Source organism: Colius striatus, chromosome 4 (genome assembly GCF_028858725.1).
Source record: "Colius striatus isolate bColStr4 chromosome 4, bColStr4.1.hap1, whole genome shotgun sequence".
Lineage (NCBI taxonomy): Eukaryota > Metazoa > Chordata > Aves > Coliiformes > Coliidae > Colius > Colius striatus.
This window is the reverse complement of record NC_084762.1, coordinates 41,357,453-41,381,785: the sequence shown is the minus strand read 5'-3', so window position 1 is coordinate 41,381,785 and position 24,333 is coordinate 41,357,453. Positions and strand designations below refer to the sequence as shown.

The following is a 24,333-nucleotide window of genomic DNA, read 5'->3' as shown; positions in this document are numbered from 1 at the left end:
GCGAGTGTCGATCAACAGCTGGCTGAACATGAGCCAGCAGTGTGCCCAGGTGGCCAAGAAGGCCGATGGCATCCTGGCTTGTATCAGAAATAGCGTGGCTGAGGCAGTGATTCTTCCTGTATACTTGGCGCTGGTTAGTCCACACCTCGAATATTGTGTTCAGTTCTAGGCTCCTCACTGCAAGAAGGACACTGACATACTGGAGCATGCCCAGAGATGGACAACAAAGCTGGTGGAGGGTCTAGAGAACAGGTCTTATGAGGTGTGGTTGAGGAAGCTGGGGATGTTTAGCCTGGAGAAAAGAAGGCTGAGAGGAGATGTAATCACTCTCTACAACTACCTGAAGGAGAGTTGTATAGTGAGGTCAGTCTCTTCTCTCCAGTAATAAATGACAGGACATAAGGAAATGGGCTCAAGTTACACCAAGGAGGTTTAGATTCATCATTAGGAAGAACCTTTTCAACAGGAGAGTTATAAAGCATTTCAAAGGGCTGCCCAAGGAGGCAGAGGAGCCACCATCTTTGGAGATATTTAAGATGCATAGATGAGGTGCTGAGTGATATAGTTTAGTTTAGTGATGGGCTTGGCAGTGTGAGATTAGTGGTTGGACTCGATGATCTTAAAGGTCTTTTCTAACCATAGTTATTCTATGTTCACGTCAAAGGATTGTAGTTTAGAGGAAACAGAGTTAATGAGAACATAGATCATTACCATTTGCACTGCAGAAATCTAGACACCAATCAGGTTAAAACCCCATTTCATTAACCCAGTATCTAACAGAGAAGCTACATCTGTCCTTAACCACTTAGACAGACAAAAGGTGAAAGGATTGACACAACTAGGCACACCAGTCTGGCCTATTAACAGCTGGTTAAATCATAATCTTTCTGACAGTTTGAAGCAATATGTTATTGACTTAATACGAACAAAGTATGTTGGACTTAACACACCTGTACTGGTACCTTCAAGGTGAACTGAATTTAGGAAGGTGTCATCATAATAGATTACATGGCTTTTTTAACTGAATAATATCTTTCTACTCTTATTGTACTTGTATTATAATAACAGAGGTATGAAGAATAATCTGGGGTTTTTAAAGGTACCATGATGCAAGACTTAAAGAGACCCGTAACTTGATCAGTATCCTTTGTTGTTTTTGTCATACTGCACAATCCCTTCGCCTCCAGTCAAAGAATCTACTGGAAGTACTTTACAGTCATTAAGAATCCCTGACCCTAAGGTTGATGCTTAATATAAAGTGATGGAAGTAGTTAGCTACCCATCAGAATATCAAGGTAAAATCCTTATGGTCCGTTTTGACGATATCTTACTGTTCAGGAAGACTTCAATCATGAGGGCCCAGGCCTCAGTTCTTCCAGTGGTTTTATTCCATTCTTGATACTGAAATATTATTGATGTGAAATTTGCTGCAGCATCTAACTTTCAAAATAAGTTCAGCTTCAACTGTCTGGATTTACATTGTATTAACATCAACAAGGATAATATTGGATCTTCTTCCCAATCTGCAAAACTGACTGCAAGGAATGTTATGGATTCAATTAGCAGTTTTTAATTTTAAAAGTCAGTGCTCTTTCTGCTTTTGCCTTTGAATTTTTTGTAGCTTTGTCTTCAAAACTAGTTAAATCTCTTTACAGGTCTAGAAGCAGGTCAAGATGCAAACTGAGGGCTGTTATCTGAGAGGAGAGGACATCAAGAACTCCATGAGACTTCAGTTTCTCAGTGATGCCATAAGCATACACACAGAGCTAGGTCAGTTTATCTGGAGAAAAGATAATCTACAGCAGAAGAATTACACTGATCCTTCTAAAAACCAAAACCAGATCAAATCTCTTCTCATCAGTTGCTACAGTCTGTGAAGTAGATCGTGCTAGAAAAATCTTTAACTTCTTATATTCCTTATGTACTCTTTAACAGTCTGAATTTGCCTACTCAGTTTTGGACATGTGCAAGCCACCTGATATCCACCTATCCAAATAAACGATTACTTTTTCCTCCCTGATGGGTGGGAGTGCAATTCAATAATGCTGCCACAGAGGCCAGTCATACCCCTTTTACCTCAAACAGGCCTTGAATAGAAAAGGAGATAAACACCTGCTGTCATCTCCATAGGAGGAGATGGATGGTGGGGACACATTATCCTCTATGCATGCATTTCCCACTCAGAAGCAGCTGCAAGTCATATAAGCTAGCAGCACAGACTGCAAAGACACATTCCAAATGAAGAACCTATTCAGTGTCTCTCCCTAAAGTAGGAAAACATCGGCAAATAATTTTGTTTATACCTGTAACAGTAATAACATTCTTCAGACTTAGGTAAATTGAGGAACATTTTCAGTTTCAGAATTAGTCTTGGTAAGGAATTCTACAACACTTGATGTACTAGTGACCAAATTAATGTTCTCTTTTGGGCCTGTTTGTAGATAACCTTTCAGAAATAGACATAAATGAGGCTGAATACATAGTCTGTAATGATTGACAAATTCCATATTTGACTTGACAGCTTTATGACAGTCTTATTCTTACAACTTCTGAGTCTGACTCCCTGAAAAACTTCCCTAGTTAATGACGAGAAGCAGATTACTAATGGAAACCAATAACTCTGTGCAACTTTGCCAAGAGGGTTGTGGTTGTGTCTCATTCAGCCAGCCACTGCCTCCAATATTCGTTTCAGAGACCTCCAAAGCTAGTCTATACAAAATGTAAGAGGGAAAAAAAGTGCTGAAAGCTAGAGATGAGCAAGAAAATGTGGTACTACCAGTGAACGGATAAATGGAGCAAGACTCAGATTACTCAGTTTTGAGATTCTTCTATGGAAAGTTGCCAATCCTTCGTTTGTATTTGTCACGTGTCACTAATGAGTCGTCAAAATTCGCGCAAAACATTTTTAAGACAATATTTTTACAGCCACTTTAAGCGGTCTAAAAAGTCACGACTCGCGTAATCGGTTGTCCCGGGAGAGAAACACCCTCAGGAGCACAACCTAACTACGGCTCTTTAAACGGCACAACTATTAGAGACTCACGGCCGACATATTTCCCGCCAGACACCACGGTCCTGGAGTTCGCAAGAGAAAAAACCGGCCAGGAGGAAGACGGGGAGCTCCGAGCAGGCGTCCCGCCCGGGGACGCGCCTCTCAGCGGACTGTCCGGCGAACAGCGGCCGCAGGCCAGCTACCGCCCAATCCCCCGGGACTGCAACAGCAGAAGCCTCCGGGGGCGGGGGCGCCCGTGCGCGGCTGCGGGAACCTGCCCGGCGCCCGCCAGCTCCTGCTGCTGCCCGCCGGCCGCCGTTCCCTGTGGGCCAGCGGCCGCGCTCTCTTCCCGCCGCCGGCCGCCCAGAGCGGCTCAGCGAGGCGCCTCGCACCCCGCTTCGCTCGCTGCGGGGCGGCAGCCCATCCTCTGGGCCCTACCGAGCGGGTACCTTGCGACCGAGCCACCACTCCTCCTCCTCCTCAGGGACCTCGGGCCGTGGAGACGCGCCGGGCGCCGATTGACTCGCGGCCACTGCCGCGCGCGCCGCTCCCCCCTCTCCTCCCCGCCCCGCCCCGCGCAGCAGGGTAACGTGCAGCACCACCCGTCCCCACCATCACCTTGAGGCCCGGCGCGGCCCGGCTGCGCAGGCACGCCCCTCACCGTCTCGCACAGCCTCCTGGGGCCCGTAGTCCTGTCCTCGGCTAGGCAGCCAGGCCCCGTCAGGCACGTTTTATGCGTGCGCAGCGCCGCGCTCCCGCCCCCCCTTTCCTCCTTCCGCGGACGTGACGTCGCCACTGTTGCCGCCGCGCGGTAGGGGCGTCACTTCCGCAAACAGAATGGCGGAGCGCTAGTGCGGGTGAGTGCCGCGCTCCCTCCCGGGCGGCCCGGTGGCGGGGACGCGCGGCGCGTCCCCTGGGCCCTCGGCTTCATGGGCAGCCGGAGAGGGCGGGGCTGAGGGCGGGCGGCGCGCGCAGGGGGCTGCGGGGGGGCCACGGGCGGGCCACGGGCTGTCGCCAGTTGGTGGCGGCGGCGGCGGTTGCGGCGGCGGTTGCGGCGGCGCGCGCTTTGTCCATTGGCGTGGCGTGGCGGGCCGGGACTCGCCGCGGCGGGCTCCGGAGGCCCGCGGTAGGCGCCCCGCCCGGGCTCCCGCCCGCCCTCTGTGCACTCCCTCGTGACGCAGCTGAAGGCCTGTAGGGCCTTGGCCGGTAGCGGGACGGATGAAGGGTGGTACTATAGTGCCCGTCGCTTCTTTGCGCCTCAGACTTGATGGGCTGTGAGCGCAGTCCCGTCCCGATCCCGATTCCCCGGGCGCTTTGAGATCTCCGGCTTTTCTTCCGGATGAGATCCCCCCGGCCGTTTGGTTGCCGTCTCCGGTTATGAAATTTTTGGTCATTTGTAAATTTGGGTCTTGAAAGCATTTGGTAAATTTCCTGGAATAGCCGGATGAGGATGGGAAAGGCCGCGCTTGTTGGGAAAGGAGAGACAGGTGCGGTAGCGTAAAGGAAGGGTTACTTCTCTAAGTCAGACTCCGAGGCGCTGTTCTGAGGAAAGCTCTTCCGGGGCTCCTGTATGGTGGTCACCTTAAGGAAAGCGCTTTGGCCTTTGTTAGGAGGCTAAAACAGTGGGGTGTACATGATTTTTGTTAGGACTGAGATAGGCCACTCTTACAGAAAAGGAGTCACTAAAATAACCTCTATTGTGCCTTATTAGTAAGCAGGTGCCCTGCTTCCTGATTGTGATGTAAAAGAAAGCTGGGATGTGCTGGCGACTAAATGAGCTTTGTAGTTGTGATTTGCAGTCCTACAGACTGCGTAGATATTTGTGAAGCGGAGATACAGAAAATGCAGTTATAGCTGAAGATTCCTAGCTTTAGTGAAGCTGGAAGTGTAGTGGATATTCTTGACAAACCTGAAAATTCATAACTGATTAGAACATTTGGGTTTAAAAGCCTCCTTGGGTTGTTGTTTTTTCAGGAAATCCATTTGAAAACATCAGTTTCAATAAGGAACTTACTTATTTGAGGGAACTTGTTAGCTTGTGTTTCTAAACAAAGAGATTTGTAGATTACTTTATTTGGGGAGGTGAAAAGACAGATCACAGGCTCAAAACCAGTAACACAGTTTAATCAATAAAGATAGCTAAAAAAGATTTGACTGTAAAGAATAAATATTTATTTTATTTCTATTTTATTACAGTGAGAGTACTTTGAAATACCACACATTTTATTGTCTTGTCTATAGTCACTAGTTAGGAAAATTTGAATTTTGTATGTTGTCCGGGGTAAAAGCATGTTATTTTTTTTATAATGCCATTGTTATGATTGAAAGTCATAACTGCAACCATGAGTAAGTGAAATTAAACACTGAAAGTAGTTGTTTGTTTTCTTTTGTTTTGGTTTTTTTTCCACCTATAGATTTCTTTTCTGATCTAAGGAGACTAACCTGTCAAAAATGACTGATTTAACCAAGACAGAGGAACAGGAAGCAGAGAAGAGTTTGACTGAAGAAGTGGAGAAAACACCCTGTACTTCAGAAGCAGATTCAAGTATTGGTTGTGAAGGCAATAGTTCGACTTCAGGTACAGTGCAGTCCACTGAAAATGAGAAAGAAGTTGATAGTGGTAATCAGCATGGCAGAAAAAGGAAGAATTTAGATCCTGAAGATGAACCTCCTAAGAAAACAGTGAGTATCATTTTTTTTTGACTGTGTACAAATCCTTATTTCAAAGCTTTAGCTCACAAAAAAATTGAAAATATTCATGCTAAACATATGCGAACCAACGAAACACCAAATTTCAAAGTTTGTGGGTAGCTCCCTAGGGAAATAAAAGGTGCAGAGCTTACATTGAGCTTAACAGAAGGGAAAGAAGGCTAGTAATTATAGTCTTAAGAAAACTGATCTCAGCACAAACTTAGTCTAATTCGAAGACTATCACTCTTTGTCTGTGTAGCGGAGTGTAGGGTTTGCAGGCATTAGTCCAAGTCTCATACCTTGAGTTCATATGTTTTATATGTTGTTATCTTGTGTGTTGGTATAGTTGTCTATACCAGTTGTCTGTGCATGGGAGATTATTCCATAAGACAATTTTGCCCTTTAATTTCCTGAGTAAGGTGTTATATAATCTAGAAAACTCTAGAAACGGCATCCTCTGTTATATAATTTCAGTATGATTAGTTAGCAAAGTACTCAAGGTGTACAGATGGTTCTTTTTTTTTTTTAAGACTACAAGAGTCTTAAAAAATATTCGTCCCTTTAACTGGGAGAATGAAAAGTCTATTTAAATATAATCTGAAAATGTCTTTGATCTATGTTTTGTTTCTCATTCAGGATTTTTCCAGGATGCTGATTTATGGCTAAGCAATCTGGTAAAAATGAAGGATGCCCTTTGCATTCTAGAAACTTCCTTAACCCTCTCATCTTTTTAATGAGGTAGTTCTAGGGTAAGGTTTAGATGGACAAGAAATGCATTGTTTTTGCATAGCTTAAGGGTGTAGAGAGGTGATTGTATTGGACACAGCTACCAGCATATAGATATTATTGTTGATAGCTGTTTGCAACTGTGCTTGAAACAGCTGAGATGTGTTAATGGGCTGTATTAATATGTCCCCCACACTTGTTCCAATCAGCCATTCTGGCATATGTCACCTTCAGTGGCCATTCAGGGAGTCATCTGTGCTTCCCCTAAAACAGCCTTGGAAATGGTCAAAATATTTGTTAGTATCAGTCAGCGGAGTGTGGTAATAAACAGATGATGGAATCACAGAGATTTCAGACAAGTATTTCATGTGTTTTTCTGAAGGTTACCAGAATGATATGAAACACTGAAGAATTCACATAGCATGTTAAAAGTTGATCCAACCTTATTTTCCCTGGAGGGACTTCCATTTGAATAATAAGATACCAGAGTGTTAATTTTTGTAGCTCACTGTTGGGAATGTTTTTAATTGCAGTGGGAATTCATACTGTCTGAGGCTTTGTAGCACTTTTATGTGCTAGAATCCTTCATTCTAGTTTATACTGCTATTTCAGACTATATCTCACAGAATTTTCACTGGTTCTCTGTATTCTGGTACTTTGTATTTTATTTAACATGTATTTTAGTTTCAAGTGTATAGTTGAAGATTACTTTCAAGGTGAAGAAATGTTAAGAGTATAATATTTAGGAGTAGACTGCTTCTTTGTGCCATACGGGACAATGCTTGGCATTGTCCATTGGAAATTACTGGGATCAATTGAAAAGGGAATGAATTCTTTTAAGCAGCTGTCTCTGATAGTTCAAGTACTGACATCAGTACTAGGATGGGTATTGGAAATTTTTTATACATGTAATGATGGTACTCTTCATAGTATTACTTGTTTATATTCTTAAATCTTTAAAGTGAATACATCTTTTAATTAAATGAAAGTATAATTAAAAGAATTCACTGTTTGAGTCTGCTCCTTCCCTTGTTTCTACAGGGGGAGGTAGGCCATGGACAAGCAGTTGCTGCACATTATAACGAACTTCAAGAAGTTGGATTAGAAAAACGTAGCCAATCTCGCATATTCTACCTCCGAAACTTTAATAATTGGACAAAGAGTGTCCTCATTGGTAAGCTTCCTTAATTCATTGCTTGGGCTTTACATTAATTCATTAGTTACATTAATAAAATGTAACTCATGTAACATACATTTTTGTGTCAAAAGGTAACTTTTTTCCTGCTTTCTGATGTTGATTATAGCACTTAGAACATATAGTAAGATTTTCAAGTGCTATAAAATAGCTATATTTCTTTTTATTTTGAATCTCTGTGTTAGTGTTTTATATTATTGGGAGTGACAAATGTATGATAAAGTTTTAAAGATCAGCCAACCTGAAAACTAGAAGAAGTTCATTTTGGAAACTTCTTATTCTTTGTGACATTTTTAAAGAGAAAATTACAGCTTGAAATCTTAAATAATCTATCTGTTCCTGTTAGATTGAGCTATTTTTGTTGTTTAAATCTATAAAAAAATTTCTTAGCCATTTTCCCAAAGCAGTCTGTCCTCTGGTCTCGATTAAGCAATTCCGTAGGAAACTTGAACACATAATTATTTTCTAAATTACCCATAGTCAGCAGTTTAAAAGATGAAAAACGAGAGGTTGTAGTTATCAGTATCATCAACTTTTTATAAAAGACAGTCTGCCATCCCACAGATTAATTCCAAAGTGAGGAAAAAACCCCATCCCATAGCTGCAAACAAAAAAAGGAATTATCAGCACACCACCACAGAGGAGATGTTGGCACCATTTGTGTTAGCATGCTGCTTTTTGTTGTGTTGTATCAAAGCGGTTAGAAGCAGTATTTAGGTTTATATAAAGCCATTCCTGAAGCCTATGTTGAAGCCTTGCACTCACGATGCGTTTCAGTGGTATAGTGTTTCAGCAGTTGTATCAAAATGTGTTCCTTGTCTCTTACTATGATGGAAAGTTACTAGTCTGCCAGTATGTTTTGTGTAATATGCTGGCATCAGTCACAGCAGAGATAATCTAGACAGAGTGGAGATAGAAGAGAAAATGAAACTGATATCCATAGGGTAAGAAGACATCAAACAAGTAGCTAATGTTATTGCAAGGCCTAGGAGAGTGAGTGGAAAACATGCATTTTTGTAGTGTGATTGTAAGGAAATGTTATGACTGATGCATTTAATTGGCTTTTACTCTTCTGCAAAAGGCTTTCAAATAACATCTGCCTTCATTGTAATGATAATGAAAGGGAACTCTGTTTCCCTGCTCCTGCACAGGGTGATTTGTGTAGCAATGTGCAGTTTTGCCTTTGTCTGTGAAACAGTTCAGAGCTCCAGTTACATTACACGCAAATCACATTGGGCACAGAAAATATTCATTATCTTCTCCGTAGTTTCAGAAGTTTGTGGTTCCTTTCACCATTAGCGGTTTCTGGAAAACGAGATTTAAGTCTGTAATGTTAAAAAGACCCACAGGCAAAGTAAGTACTTGATGTTTTAACATTTTCAACCTCTTTTGGTCCTTTTGGCTTCTCCATACAAAACAAGTGAATTACGGACACTTGTCCTTGTGTTCTCTCTTTTTATTTTTCTAGGTGAATTTATAGACCGGGTACGGCAGAAAAAGAACGACGTAACTGTTTTGGATCTAGGATGTGGCAAAGGTGGAGACTTACTGAAATGGAAAAAAGGCAGAATTAAAAAACTTGTCTGTACTGGTAAGAAGATGCAATAACTTTTAGGGGAAAGTATATCAGTGTTTTGTGGGAAAACCAAGCACATCTCCGGTCTCGTGTTATTTCCTTTTTTAAGTAAGCCCAAGAATGCAATGATACACCTTCCGTCAAAAAGCCTCTATTTTGTCTTTTAACCTGAAGACATCAATGTGATTGCCAGCGTAAATATAGAACCCGTTAATTTTCCATGCAATTGGCTTTGTTCAACTCATAAGTAAAAACTATTATTGCTAAAGAAACAGACAGTTGCCACAGATTGTCTCAGGCAAAGTGTAGCACTGGGAAAAAGACCTTATATTTCACTGTTCTGAAAACACAGAGAAGAGTTGCATTTAAAAGCCAAATATACTCCACAATGTTGTGACAGAAAGTGGTCTTGAGTGTTACTGTTGACTAAAGATTTTCAGACTTGGAAAGAGGAAGAGATGAAAGCCGATTAAAAAAATCTTTCATGTAAGTAGTTTGCTTAGATGTTGAGAGGGAATTCCATCCTCTTTTTTCCCAAAAAGTATCCCAAGGATAATCAGCCGAAGTATTACTTGACTTCAACTTTAAATATATATTAATTTCATAAAATTCCTTTAGTGGGAATTATTGTGGGTATTCTACGTCTTTTAGTTCTTCCGTGTGTTTTTCAGTCGGCAGCCTTCAAATACAGTTAATTAATTTACTTATAAAGTTCTTATATGAACTTGTTGCATGTTGTTAGTTTTAAAATTTGTCTGAACTGTTGTTACTCAGAGCAACTTGATGCTTGGAAGAGGAACAGGCTTAAAAAAAATTAAAAAATAATTCCTATGATATAGTAATATAGCAGTATATCAGTATATATCAGAAATAGCTGCTTTTCAACATCTTATAGGTTTGTAAGAAGATGAGGAGTTTTCAGTACTGTTTGAGAAACTCAGGGAGCTGAATTGTTTTAAGTAACGTGTCCTAGATGCTTAATGCTGACAGTATCATTCACCTAGTATCCATCACTTGCCATTTTGGGGGCTTGCTTTGCCCTTTGGAGGATGAGAGCTTTCTCAAATCTTCCGGTTTACAACTTTTGAAGTAAAGGCTCAAAATGGCAGAGTTGAGATCACAAACACTTCCTGCAAATTAAATTCCTTTTCTACACATTAAAAAGAAAAATGTTTGTTCCCCTCAAGGTGTAACTGAAGATCTGCTTTTATCCCTGCTAGAGTGGATCTGCTGTGTTCCAGTAATCATTCCAATTTTCTTATCTAGGGAGCATTTTACATACTTTTTAGAAAAGGGTAATTTTCTCTCTCCATGTATAGATATTGCTGACATTTCCGTGCAACAGTGCAAGCAGCGATACGAAGACATGAAAGCCCGATGTCGTTACAACGAGCATATTTTTGATGCAGAATTTATACAGGCAGATAGCACCAAGGTACAGTTCCTATGCTTTGTAATATTTTGGAGATTTAACTTTTTTTTTAATTAAGCAAATACAGGAAATGATGGTAGTGCTGCAGTATTTTGGACCTGCATATTTTTAAGGTCAGATTGTTGTACTCTCAGGAGAATCAGCCCTATGGATTATTGAGAAGTTGTGCTAAGAAGTAGTTAAATGTGTAACAGTCTTGCAGCCGGAATGTCTTTTTCAGGTAACCAATCTGGTGCTTTCTGTTTCTTTGACTTGACAAGCAGAAGGGTATGCCTACTTACCTCTGGAGTTCTGGGATCCAGGATGGATCGTTGGAAACTGTCTTGGTGAATGTGTTTTTTATGCCAGAATGATTCAGGGACATTTTTGGATTTGACTTGTATGTTTTGCTTATCCCAGTATTTTTGGTTTTTTTCTAGCATCATTTTAATTACCTTAGTATATATCTTTAAAACTTGTGTGATAGAGTAGATGTCTGGAGGTGATAGTGACACCTCTTCTCTACTGAAGCAGGCTGAGGGACAGAGTCTACCTGATTCCAGCGTATCTGTGGAAAAGCTGAACCTGTTCTTCCCAGCCTCACAGGAAGACTGTTCACTTGAGTTCTTGATTGCCTCTCATTTTTCTGAAGGAATACAGTCTATTGAAGGTTCCAGGTCATCTCTCTCAGCTCAAAATTACAGTTAGGAGACAGAGGAGGGAACCTTGGCCAGGACAGAAAGGGATATTTTTGTGTTACTTTTACAAGGCAGTCTTACATGCGTGTGTATTTTCTGTTGCACACTCTGTTCTGTTGGTCCATGCACACAAAACTTCATCTCCCTGACTTTGTGTATCTATTGCCTGTGTTGTGTATAGTACAAGATCTCATTCTCACAACTTGTCTAATTCTGCCTGCCTCTGCTTCCCAGTTTTCTCCATCTCTCTATCTCAAAGTATGGAGGGGAAGTAAACAAACAAATTGTTGTGAGTACGTGAAGTGTCTGTTTTTGTTTTGCCACACAGAGAACATTGACAGTATGTGGCACGTACTCCGAGAGTCTGAGAGTGAGGGGGTGTATGGGGAGGTCTGGGAGAGAAGAGAAGCTACTATAGAACCATTGAGTAGGAAATATTATAAGTATGTAATTCTTGTCATGGACTTTGGGGAGAACTTGTCTGCTCCTGTGTTGTGTATGGTGACTACTAGTATTGTATAAATGAAAACCTGCTCGGTAACAGTTAGAGAACTGCTGAGTATAGGACCAAACTGTGGCAAACTTTAACCTGACAAATTTCAAGGACTCCCAAGTTCTTCACAGTTACTGATTACTTGGTTTGGCGGAGGAGAAGTGTATTGGTAAACATGTACATAACCTGTCTGAGAATACAGACAAATACAACTTGGTGGGCAGCATGAATTGCTCTATTTAAAACGAGCTCTTCTCTTCTCAATTATATAGGTAATGGGTCAGTTCTCATTAGAGAGACTTGTAAACTGAAAATGCATTTTATTATAATAACCATTTCCAGTGAAACAGTGGTCAGTTATAAACAACAGAAAAGTGCCTCTGGGAACTGTTAGGTAGCTCACCTCAGATTTTTGCATTTTAGATGTAGTGGTGTTACTTGACAACATGAAAATAATTTGAAGTCATGATAACTTTAAAGTGTGTGTGCTTGTTCCCAAATATTGTGTATGGTTTTCTTTGTAGCAGAGGGCTTTTTCTTACTTTCATTTTGTTGTTGTTGAACTTGTGAAGGAATGAGGGCTGACAGGGAAAACTTCAAAGAGTTATGGAGTAGTGTATTTGTCAGAAGATATAAGTAAGTTTCTGGAGCTTTTGTTAGAATTCTTTCTTTCTTTTTAATCTATTCCAGGATCTCTTGTCTACCAAGTACCATGATCCATCTATGCGCTTTGATATCTGCAGCTGTCAGTTTGTTTACCATTACTCATTTGAGACATATGAACAAGCTGACATGATGCTTAAAAATGCTTGTGGGAACCTCTCTCCTGGAGGGTATTTCATTGGCACAACTCCAAATAGCTTTGAACTTGTGTAAGTACTTTCATATTCTGTTGCTCTTTCAAAAGTCTGTGAAGGATTGCTAAGTGACAGTCCTCCTTAGAGTGGTCTGGTATGTTTGTGCAAACAAAAGCAAGCTTTTTGCAACAATATTGGATTCTAACCAGGAAAATCTCACTCATGAACTTGTCTCAAACTGGTAAATCTGTACTAATTCTTGTCTTTGCACTCATGGCTCTTCTCGTATATAGAGCTTCGTACATAAGCCCTCTGTAGTGACTTAAAGAGTGGCAAAGTAGCCACAGCCTGAGGAACAACTATCAGGGTTTGCTGTGATGGTTCCAAGTGCCTGGCTAGTCCATGTAAACTGTGTCTGGGCTAAATGTTAATTTTCTGGGTCCATTTAGTCCTTGGTATGTTGTGTAGTCATGACAAACTGTTAAAACCTAGTATACTGCTTCATTTCAGTTCAGTGCTTCATTGCCTTATTTGGGAGATGGGAAACTACAGAGGTCACTGAATGCTGTAGTACTGGGGAAACACTTTGAGGCCTCTTACGCCTGTGTTTTTCCTGCCTGTTAAGATAAAACCTGGTCAATTAATGCTTGTTTGTATCTTGCTTTATAGAAAACGACTTGAAGCTTCAGAAACAAATTCATTTGGGAATGAGGTGTACAGTGTAAAATTTGAGAAGAAGGGAGACTATCCTTTGTTTGGCTGCAAGTATGATTTCCACTTGGAAGAAGTAGTTGATGTCCCTGAGTTCTTGGTTTACTTTCCATTACTGGAAGAGTAAGTTAATTCTGAATTCATTATAAAAAGTTAGCTGTGAAACATAATAAGCATTTGTTTAGCTTGTGTGTCATTGCATAATACTTTCAGAAAATTAGATTTTTGCTTAATATAGTTTTAAGTTCTTTATTTTTTGTTGTTGCTCAAAAATGAAGAGATTTCTTGCATTTCTATCCACAACTCTAAAGAGGTTTCTTTCATTTCCATCCACAACTCTAATCTGTCTATTGCACTCAGTTGAAGGTGCTTCGGTCAGAAGCTGTGAAGACTTAAACTATGTGTCACATGGGAATGTCTGTATCTGATATGCTGGATCTGTTAGCAAACCTTTAGTCCTGTCAACTTTTTCTTCTGTAATCTTAACTCTTTTGGGGGTTTCATTCTACCTTCCTTCAGTCCTTTAGAAAGGCCTCTTGTATGTCCTCTTCAACATAGTGTCTCTTTCTTGTCTTCCCCAACTTTCTTTGGATGTTGTAAGATTTTTCCTATGACTTTTTTTTTTTTTCGTCCTCTAAATCTTCTTCATCTGTGAGCATAGATTTTGCTTTTACTTTTGTGCAAATTCAGATTTGCCTTTCCCAGCCTGTCTCCGAAGGTACAGACTAATGTTTCTGTATTGGGATTTTTCCTGCAATTAACCTCAGTGTGGTTGTTAATATGAAGCTTTCCCTTCAAACTTGTATGTTTCCACACACCACATTTGTAGTTCTCTCTGAAGAATACCAACATCCATCACTGGCACCTGTAACTGCAGTGGTGTATGACCACAGTGTCTACATGTAATTGAAGTGTAAGGCACTAAGTCTAGTAGGAAGAGGTTCTCTAAATATCACTATAGTAGCTGACATGGCAATGTGATGTTACTGCAGGCAATTACATAGTAAGGTCCGTCTGGACATCCAGATAGACTAACTTCTGTGTGTTGGGAGAAGAGACACTTTTCTCTCTTGAAATGTTTGCAATAACTTCTGTTTAGACTTTCAGGGTGGTGATGTGATGTTTTTCCTCTAAATGTCCTTACTAAAAAAACCCCAAATTATAAGAGTGTAATCCTAGCTGGTACCATAAGATGTCGCTGTGGCTTAAAATTTTTCCTTTGACTAATTTGTGGCTTCCCTAATTAAGCTTCTTGTTTTCACAGAATGGCAAAGAAGCATGGTATGAAATTAGTCTACAAAATGACATTTCGGGAATTCTATGAAGAAAAAATCAAGAATGAGGAGCATAAAATGCTCTTAAGAAGAATGCAGGCTTTGGAGGTAGATACAGGGTTAACTTGTTTCATTTAAAAAGTATTTTTCATCCTGTTAATTATTTGTGCAATAATTGGAATTCCTGTTGTGAACATTGTGCAATTAATTAAGGGCTACCAATAGAAGATCTAAACTTTTGTGTCTGAAAGTGCGACTGTGGTGGGCTGACCTTGACTGGCTTCCAGATACTCACCAGTCTGCTCTTTCACCCCACTCTTCCCAACAGGATGAGAGAGAAAATATCAAAACCACAACTTGTGAGTCAAGGTACAAGTAGGGAGGTGCTTAGCAATTGCTCCCATGCGTAAAAGACTAAACTTGGGGAAGATGAAATCAATTTATTATTTAAAGACAAACCCCAGAGTGGGAAGCTGAGAAACAAAGGCAAACATAAACTCACCTTCTCTCCATTCATTGCTTGTTCCAAGACTCAACTTTATTCCTTCACTCCTGACCTTCCTACCTCCTTTCCTCTCCCTGCAGCACAGGGAGGATGGTGAATGGGGGTTGTGATCAGTCTATGACACTTTGTTTCTGCCACTCCTTCCTGCTCATACTGTTCCCCTGATACCAGTATTACTCCCTCCCGTAGGGTAATAGTCCTCCACAAACCGGAACCAGCTGTGTCCAGCATAGGACAGCCCCTGCCTCTCCTCACAGAGGCCACCCTGCAGCCCCTGGCTTGGGCACCCACATCAGGGGAGCAATTCCATTTTGTAGACAGAAATTGGAATTTTGAGGAAAATTTTAATTTTCAGTGAGTAGTAAGCAGAAGAACATGTTTATTGGTGTTTGCATATGTTCTTTTACACAGAGATGCAAGAATCATGCTTGCTGTCAGGCAATGGTAGCTGTAATCCATTTCTTCCTTAGCAGAGAGAGACTGAAAGCTTGATCTTTGTGCAAGAAATGCTGATTGAAAAGACAGAAAGTAATCTTCATAGGGTTAAAAGGACAGACTGTTTAAAGAAGGTGGTACTTCACTGTAACTTAACTTATGTATGTTTTTACTCAATGTTTTTGATTTTTCATCCTCTAGCTGTTATCCTGGATGGCTTTAGCAGCTTCAGAGAAGCTTTTCAATGCTGTCTCCACGGCTTTGGTTTTATTCACAGCCCTCAAACAGTAGAATTTTTCAGTATAAAACTATGAAGTCAAGTATCTAATGACTTAGTAACTGAATCACATGGACTGCAAGTGAACTTAGGATAGAATCATACATTCAATTTGACCGTTGTTGATTCTGAAAGGAGCGATGCTTTCTATGGGCTCCTATTGCCAGTAGCATGGTGCCCCAGTCTTTGACATAGCAGCTTCCTTCTTAGAAAAGTGAGAATTGTCTTAAATTAGTGTCCACTTACAGTTGAGGACTGCATTAAGTACAGATCATTATGCAGTAATATATACTTATCCTTAGTAAGTATATATTGGTTTTGAAGAGTGAGTTTTATGCTTCTGTTACAGCTCCTGTGTGTTACTGAAGCATTTTAAGCATTCTCTTTGAAGTCCTATGGTTGTTCATTTCTTAGTACTTCTGCTTAAGAGATGCTGATTTGTTCAGTTGCTGTTCTAAAAGAGGGCATATGTAGGTAATAGTCCTAATGAGCTGTATGCGCAGAATAAGTTTTATAGCAATTTCCTTTGTTTTGGAAACAAGGATAAAAGTTGGATGAGGGAATTGAGTGGACCCTCAGTAAGTTTGGAGATGACACCAAGCTAAGTGGGAGTGTTGATCTGCTTGAAGGCAGGAAGGCTTTTCAGAGGGACCTGCACAGGCTGGAGTGATGGGTCAAGAGCAATATGTATGAGGTTCAGCAAGGTGTCGTGCACTTGGGCCACAACAACCCCAGACAGTGCTACAGGCTTGGGGCAGAGTGACTGGAAAGCTGTCCTGCAGAAAAGGACTTGTGAGTGTTAATTAACTGCCAGCTAAACATGTGCCAATGGTGTGCCCAGGTGGCCAAGAAGACCAGTGGCATCCTTGCCTGTATCAGAAATACTGTGGTCAGCAGCAGGACTAGGGAAGTAGTAGCAAGGTGGTTGTTGATTTCTTCTCCCAGGTAGCAAGCAATAGCACAACAAGAAATGGCTTCAAGTTGTGCATGGGGAGGTTTAGATACTAGGAGGAAAATCTTCACCAAAAGGGTTGTGAAGCGTTGGAATGGGCTGCCTGGGGAAGTGGTGGAGTCACCGTCTCTGGAGGTATTTAAAGCCATGTAAATGTGGCACTTAGGGACATGGTTTAATGGTGGATGTGGTAATGTTAGGTTAGTGGTTGAACTTGACCTTAAAGGTCTTTTCCAACCAAATGATTCTGTGATTCTGAGTTAATTTACAAATCGTGAATGTTGGATTTTCTGGGAAGCAGGGAATATCAGATCTGATCTTGTAAATGCTATGAAGGACAGACCTAAATTTAAGATTCTCTTAATAATTACTGATATCTGTTCTGGGCTATATTTTGACAAACCTTTGACAGATATGATTAATGTATGTTAATACACAATTAATATTTTCTCTTACTTTCCTATGTTCTCCAGCCATATTCTACATTTGGTGATTCCAGGCTTGTTTCTGATAAACCTGATGATTATGAGCATGCAAAAGAATTCATCAAAGATGGCAAAGCGAAGTTACCATTGGTAAGTTCCTTCTTACTCCACTAGAGCAAATGGTGTCTAAAATTTCAGACATTTGGTGCCTTTGAAATTGACGTATCTCTGCATGTGAGAAATCGTAGAGCAGCAGGACCAAGGAGTTCATCTAGTTTATCCCCCCTACTCAAGGAATGAAATTTGTCTAATTTGGTAGCTATTAAGAAACAGTAGCAATAGAAAAGGGAAAGGATATTTTGCCATCTTCCTTGACAGCTGTTCTAATATAATTCTTCTGAACTTGAAGAATTTTCTGAAGTTTCTGGATCTTCACACTACCAATTTAAAGCTTTAGTTTTCTTTTTTTAATTCTCTCACAGGAGAGTTGAAACTTGGATGGATTTGAATCTTAAACACTGGTTTTGCATTGTCTTTTTGGATGAAGAAGATCCAGCTCCCTTCTCTGCTCATTTTATTGAAATTCTGTAAATGCTATTTTTAAAAATCTCATGTACCTTCTTTTTAACAGAGCTCCTACAATTGGATTAGTCCTACACGCATAAAACTAAATCCATATACTTCTGCCCTTGATTTTATTAAATATGATATTCTGTTCATATTCTGGAGTGAAAAGAAACTTTCTTTAATGGAAACCATCTTTAATGGAAGTCATATTACATTTTAGATCAGTGGTCCAATTAAATATGTTGCTTCTAGTCCTGTCTGCTAATGCACATGCTACCTTTCTCAGGTTGCTGTCTTCCTCATGTTTTTATAAAGGATTTTTCTTTCTTCTGTTGTCCTAGCAATGTTGGAGTTGTCTGCAGCTGGACCTCTTCCAGTCACTCATTCTTCTGTATTGGTCTCAGAGTTACGTTCATGATGGACAGGAACCTGCACAGCTACTGTTTCTAGGAAGTGAGCAGGAGGACAGGCAATATCTGCTGTCGTGTTTCCTTAGGAACTGTTGCTGTTTGGCTATTGCCTCTCCATCTGTAACCAGGCTGGCTATTTGGGGTAGCATATAGCTGTATTTCTTCGGTCCTTGCATTTTGGGAGTTAGACTGCATGAAAATCTTGCAAAGGCTTGGTTTAACCCAGCTGTTCATGCTGAATGATTCCTAATAAGCAATGTTGTGTCTTTCAGACTTTTTTTATATGTTGAGGCTCTTTGACGAGAGAGAAACAAAACTGGAGGCTAGTCTGAGCAAATGTAGTTTCAATAAAGTTTGCAGTTACTGATTTTTCACTGTGAGGGTGGGGGAGCAGTGGAACAGACTGCCCAGGGGGTTGTGGAATCTCCTTCCTTGGAGGTCTTCAAGACCCACCTGGAAGTGTTCCTATGTGACCTGATCTAGGTGAACCTGCTTCTGCAGGGGGGTTGGACTAGATGATCTCTAAAGGACCCTTCCAACCCTACCATTCCATGATTCTATGATACTAATATGTGCCATCATATTTCATCATCATAGAAATAGCATGAGGATGGTTAGCTTGAATTTCTGTTTGGATTTTTCTTTTTTTAATCATCTACTGTTCACGTTCTGAATTCTTGAAGATGTATTCCTTTTACTTTATATTTTAAAATCCTGCATCAAGAGGGAAAAGAAACCCACTCTCTGTGTTTGAAGTGTAAAATTTTAAAAAGAAAAATGCTTCAAGCTTAAGAACTTGAGAATGGTCAAGTCAGACTGAAGACCTCTTTTGTCAGGTGCTCTGCCACCTGGCAGAGAAGAAATCTGCTTCAACAAACCTTTGTTTACTTACATTTTGAAAGAAGAATCATTTGTTCAGGACTGGTCAGGGAGTAGCCTATGGGCTAGTGAGGACTCACTGGAAGGGGATGGAGTTGGCAGGGCAGAAAACCAGCTTGATGGTGTTACCTCATGCTTCTTAGGTAGGGTAAATAGCAGCAGCTCTTTACTTGTGCAGTTGCTGCAAAAGTTCTTCCAAAAGTCTGAACTAGGGGCAGGTTCCCTAGGCTGCAAGGCAGGCTGTTTTTTCAGAGTGTGTTAGCTGGGTTGGAGTTTCTCTCTTTGCAAACAGTTTTTGTTAGCTGCAGGGAGGTGTCAGGTGGAGGCAGGCAGCGTTCCTGGGGAAGGCAGCGGCACCATGATACAAAGCCTCTGCTTGACTTCTGCACAAATGCTGGGCATCTTGGGTTGCAGAGCAGCTTGAGCCAGGTCAGGTCCCGCTGTTGTGTGTGGTAAGGGATCCAGCACAACAGACTTTGGGTCCACTGGTGTGTTCTGTTGTCTGAGGTGTTCCAGTTCCCTATGGTCCTAGTTATTGGAGCTGTGGTCCACAGTAAAGCTTTTCTTATCCTTAAATAGTCAGCCAGTGTGAGTGATTCAAAGTTGGTCTGTGAAAGGTTGGTAATCCTAAATTAAATCAGTGTTTTATTGTTTCCTCATTTTTTGTTGAAACTTTTTGTTTGTTTTGTCCCCTTCTAGGGAACTTTGAGTAAATCTGAATGGGAAGCAACAAGTAAGTATTGTTAGGAAAACTCAGTATTGACTGAATGACTGCTGTGGAAAGTGTGTGAAACAGTCTGTTGGTTATGGAAGAAAATCAAAATTTTAGATACAACAAAATGTTATTATTTCTGTTATTCAGATGCCTGTGTATAGATAATTTAATGCCTTCTTGCCTCAGTGTTCAATGGTAAAACCATCTGTTCTCTGGGCACTTTGCCACTTGATCTGAAGTACAGGTCCAGGGGACAGAGTGAGGTCCCCTTAGTGCAAGGGGAAATGGTGTGTGACCTGCTGCTTTATCATTACTCACACGAGTCCATGGGGAGAGTTGAGATCCACCTGAGGGTGCTGAGAGAACTGGTAAAGTGCACACTGAGCCACTCTCCATCATCTACGAGCAGTCCTGGCTCACCAGCAAGGTCCCAGCTGACTGATGGATGGCAAATGTGACCCCCATCTACAAGAAAAGCTGGAAGGAAGATCCTGGGAACTACAGGCCTCTCAGCCTGACCTTGATGCCAGGGAAGGTTATGGAACAGATTATCCTGAGCGCCATTGTGAGGCACATACAGGACAACCAAAGGTTCAGTTCCAGTCAGCATGACTTTATGAAGAGCAGGTCCTGTTTGACCAATCTGATCTCCCACCACAGCATCCTTGTGGAGAAACTAGCTGCCCACGCCTTGGATGGACCTACTCTGAGATGGGTGAAAAACTGGCTGGGTAGATGGATCCAGAGAATGGTGGGGAATTAAGTTAAATTCATTTGGCAGCCAGTCACCAGTGTTGTTCTTCAGGGCTCAGTGTTGGGGCCTGTTCTGTTTAACATCTTTATTGGTGATCTGAATGAGGGGATCAAGTGCACCCTCAAGAAATTTGCAGATGACACCAAGCTGGGCAAGTGCATAGATCTGCTGGAGGACAGGAAGGCTCTTCAGAGGGACCTGGACAGGCTGGAGCGATGAGCCAAGGCCAGTTGTATGAGGTTTAACAAGGCCAAGTGCTGAGTCTTGCACTTGGGCCACAACAACCTCAGGCAACGCTACAGGCTTGGGGCAGAGTGGCTGGAAAGCTGCCCTGCAGAAAAGGACCTGAGGGTCTTAATGGACAGCCAGCTGAACATGAGACAGCAGTGTGCCTAGGTGGCCAAGAGGGCCAATGGCATCCTGGCTTGTATCAGAAATAGTGTGACCAGCAGGACCAGGGCAGTGATTATTCCTGTATACTTGACGCCACTGGGGCTATACCTCGAATACTGTGTATTCTGGGCCCCTCACTACAAGGATGTTGACGTGCTCTGGGGCACGTCCAGAGATGGGCAAAGAAGCCTGAAGGGAGTTGTAGTGAGATGAGGATCAATCTCTCTAGTAATGGGTGATAGGACATGAGAAAATTGTCTAAAGTTCACCATTGGAGATTTAGACTCGACATTAGGAAGAACTTTTTCACTGAGAGAGTTGATTGGAACGGACTGCCCAGGGAGATATTAAGAGTGAGCATCCCTGGAAACATTCAAAAAACACACAGATGAGGTGCTGAGGGATATGGTTTAGTTTAGTGATGGACTTGGCAGTGTGAGGTTAGTGGTTGGATTCGGTGATCTTAAAGGTCTCTTCCATAATGACCCAATGATTTCTGTGTAACGAGCCAACCAGCATTTGCATTTTTGCAGACCATTCTACTGGTTAACAAAAATACTGGTTGATTCATGAATGAAAAAAATATTTAAGCTCTTTGTGTTCTTAAGTTCTTATTTATTTTAAAGCTATTTATTTTATTTTAAGTAGACATTCATTCCAGCGATGTAGAAGTGTTATGTAAACTATTACATTAATCGAGAGGGGCTTTTTCTACCTTTAACAGTTCAATGATAACTCTGATTTCTAAGTCTAGTTTTTCAGAGGGATTTGGAGTACAGAAGTTCTGATTGTTAGGGTATAAGTACAGCTTACTCGTTACATGAAACGCCACTTTGTTTTATTGCTGAGGAAAGTATGATAGGTTTGTCTTGAAAGATTTGCAGTGTACCTGTGGCACCTCATCCACTAAAATAAAATTAGAGTTTAAATGAAAATCCCTAAATGTTTAATTAGACTCATGGTCTCAAGAAACTGATTTAACTTGTCTGTCTCAAATGAAGCACAAGAACATCAGATGTAGCTGGCATTGAGTATATGCCAGATAAGAGTTTCCCAAGTGTGCTGGTGTGGAATGTAGCAGTATCCATTTCTAGAATCATTACTGTTCTGGAGCTGAGAAGATGCCATCATTTTTTCCTTGTGATAATTTAAAAGAACAAAATTACTATTTTTGTACCACATTTTATTCACATTTAAATTAAAAATGAAGTTGATAATTTCACTCCTAATTATCCATTACTACATTTGTGGAAGAATCTTTAAACTTAGTTGCATATGACTTTTTATGCACCAGTGAATATTAATCGTGTAGAATGGCATAGTAATTTATGAATTCCATTCACATTTCAGTGATATCATTAACTAAAGTTAGTGTTGCATTAACTCATATCAGCAGCATTTAAAATGTTTTGCTTTTGTGCATTCTTAGCTCGATTGTGAAAACATGTCTAAAGCCATGCTGGAATTGAGTGCCAGATTTACTCATTGGGAAACCATGGCATTTTTTAATAACTTCAGTAGTCTGCTAACAGGTTGTTTGGGCAGAGTATCAACCTATTTACATTTTCAAAACTTAAGTGAGTCACAGAGGAAGTTGAAACTTTATTCCCATTTTCTTTTTTAGGTATTTACTTGGTATTTGCATTTGAGAAGCAACTGTGAAACTTCACGTACTGGATGCAGCAAGAAGAGATCATATCCATGCACAAGCTGGAATGGTCAGAAATCTGTTGTGGCAACTATTTTTTTTATTTTTTAATTATCAGAAGTGTGCAGGACACTACCAAAAACTAGAGCAAGCTCATGATTCTGAATTACATTGCCTGTCTGTGACAGATGGACTTGTGTGTGTATATATAAGAAAGATTCTGAAACAGTCTTTTTAAGCATTTGTAAGAAATCTGCATGCTCTCGAAGCTCCTGTTTGAACTTGACACAACTTTGTTAGAAACAAATCTTTTGTTAGTAGAAGTATGTTTGTGATTACAAGCCTGACCCTGCACTTTCTGAAACTGATGGAAAAAATGATTGTTGATTTTCATGGTGCAGAATGAGGGCCTAAATATTTTACTGCAGAGCTCAGCTAATTCATAATGAGATATATACAGACATGTAGGGTATGTCTACATTGCATGCAGAGCTGAGTGGCAAATAATACCTGAGTAGGTTTGAGTACCTCTGTGCTGTGCTCGAGCCTGCAGTGTAAATCTACCTTAGTGGTATTCAAGGTGTAGTTTACATGGTAAAGTCCCACAATGTCCTTGTTTTTTGTGCTTGCTGATATGTAGTGTCACTTCATGGTGCTTTCAAAATTAAATGAGTTTGTTCTGTACAAAACTGCTCTGAAAGAACTAAATTTCTAGTTTTTGATCTCTGTGTTATTTTTCCAAATACGACTGTGTGGTGATCAATAACAACTGCTGACCTTAGATTACTGAACATTTTCTGTTATATTAAAGACTTTCCTGTTTTTTTTGGTAGTTTTAATGTCTCCTGAAACTTATTAGACAGATCTTCTGAAACAAGTAAAAAACATCCTAAAATTCCAGATGGGCTTGGCAGAAGGGTGAGCTGTTGGTGGTGACAAGGACCTCACTGCAGTTCCTAAGGCGTTAGAACATGGTCATGTACTGGATCATGAACTGACTGGATCATGAACCGAATGGGGAGCCTGTGTAACATTTGGGAATACTAGAAACTCACTTTGGGAGGGAGGGCTGTGTATCTGTGCACACACCCTGATGCATGTGGATAAATAACAGTCCCCAAATTAGAGCCAAATACTTTGGGAATGTAATGATATCAATAGGCAGAACTGTGCCTAACTACCATCTTAAATGCCCTTAACAGTTTCTTAGAGATGGCATAGGCATTTCTGACAGGGTGTTTGCTCTGCTTTCCACATGCTTATAGCCACCCACTACTGAGAGGGTGTAGGTACTTTGTGGCTTTTCTCTCCTTTCTCGGGCTCGCCAGTGGTAGCTGTTTGCTGCTGTTGGCCAGTATAGTTTACATAGAGATGAAAAGATGATGGTACATGAATACTTTGAAAAGTTATACTAAACCTAGGAAGGAACATTTCTGTTACAGGATTAAGTGTTAGAGTTACTTTGAGTTCATCGTTGGATTGTCCTTCTGCTGTAATTAGGTCATACTCTGTCCTCCATGACTTGTGGTTTATTCTTTTCTTTATTGTATAGAAGAACACCTTTGACCTTCACCAAAGCAGTAGAAACACCGTCAGTTCTGCTGCTGAAATTAACAAAACAACTCTTTCTTGTCTGCTAGAATTAGTACTAGTGAAACTAACTGAAAAATGCTGATGCTGTGCTGAAGTGTTTCTCTGAAATTTGTGAGTCAAAGCTAGTTTTGTTAGATTTCTTGTATCAGATTTCATTTGAAAGTACATTGTTATGCTATTTTTGGAAGAAATAATAATAAAGAGAGGGGAAATACA

General features: G+C 40.8%; 2 protein-coding genes across 8 annotated transcripts in view; one reads left to right on the top strand and one right to left on the bottom strand.

Moving 5' to 3' along the window:
• Positions 1 to 3,917, bottom strand: part of FAM210A (family with sequence similarity 210 member A) — a 24,312-nt gene extending 20,395 nt beyond the window's left edge. For 2 of the 6 annotated variants that reach the window (XM_061994651.1, XM_061994653.1), the window contains exon 1: positions 3,611 to 3,917. The gene's annotated coding sequence lies outside the window, so the exon portion shown is untranslated. Of the gene's footprint in view, positions 1 to 3,043; positions 3,177 to 3,441; positions 3,548 to 3,610 lie in introns of those variants that run through there. The other 4 variants (XM_061994652.1, XM_061994657.1, XM_061994654.1 and 1 more) reach the window with 3 other exon arrangements.
• Positions 3,751 to 24,333, top strand: RNMT (RNA guanine-7 methyltransferase). Of its 2 annotated transcripts, none has more exons than XM_061994649.1 (11): positions 3,751 to 3,849; positions 5,407 to 5,674; positions 7,451 to 7,583; positions 9,073 to 9,195; positions 10,500 to 10,615; positions 12,473 to 12,654; positions 13,249 to 13,413; positions 14,555 to 14,672; positions 17,207 to 17,308; positions 19,714 to 19,747; positions 22,501 to 24,333. In XM_061994649.1, the coding sequence occupies exons 2-11, from the start codon at positions 5,444 to 5,446 to the stop codon at positions 22,536 to 22,538; spliced, it is 1,242 nt and encodes a 413-aa protein (XP_061850633.1). In that variant the 5' UTR covers positions 3,751 to 3,849; positions 5,407 to 5,443; the 3' UTR covers positions 22,539 to 24,333. The 2 variants fall into 2 exon arrangements, with proteins under 2 accessions (XP_061850633.1, XP_061850634.1); XM_061994650.1 differs by lacking the exon at positions 3,751 to 3,849 and adding an exon at positions 4,176 to 4,479.

What these genes read in the sequence shown, in the direction of transcription:
- RNMT (XM_061994649.1), top strand. Translation starts at nt 5,444, where the DNA reads ATGACTGATTTAACCAAGACAGAGGAACAGGAAGCAGAGAAGAGTTTG. An exon ending in ATGAACCTCCTAAGAAAACA is followed by an intron (nt 5,675 to 7,450) that starts GTGAGTATCATT and finishes TTGTTTCTACAG; the next exon opens with GGGGAGGTAGGCCATGGACA. An exon ending in GACAAAGAGTGTCCTCATTG is followed by an intron (nt 7,584 to 9,072) that starts GTAAGCTTCCTT and finishes TTATTTTTCTAG; the next exon opens with GTGAATTTATAGACCGGGTA.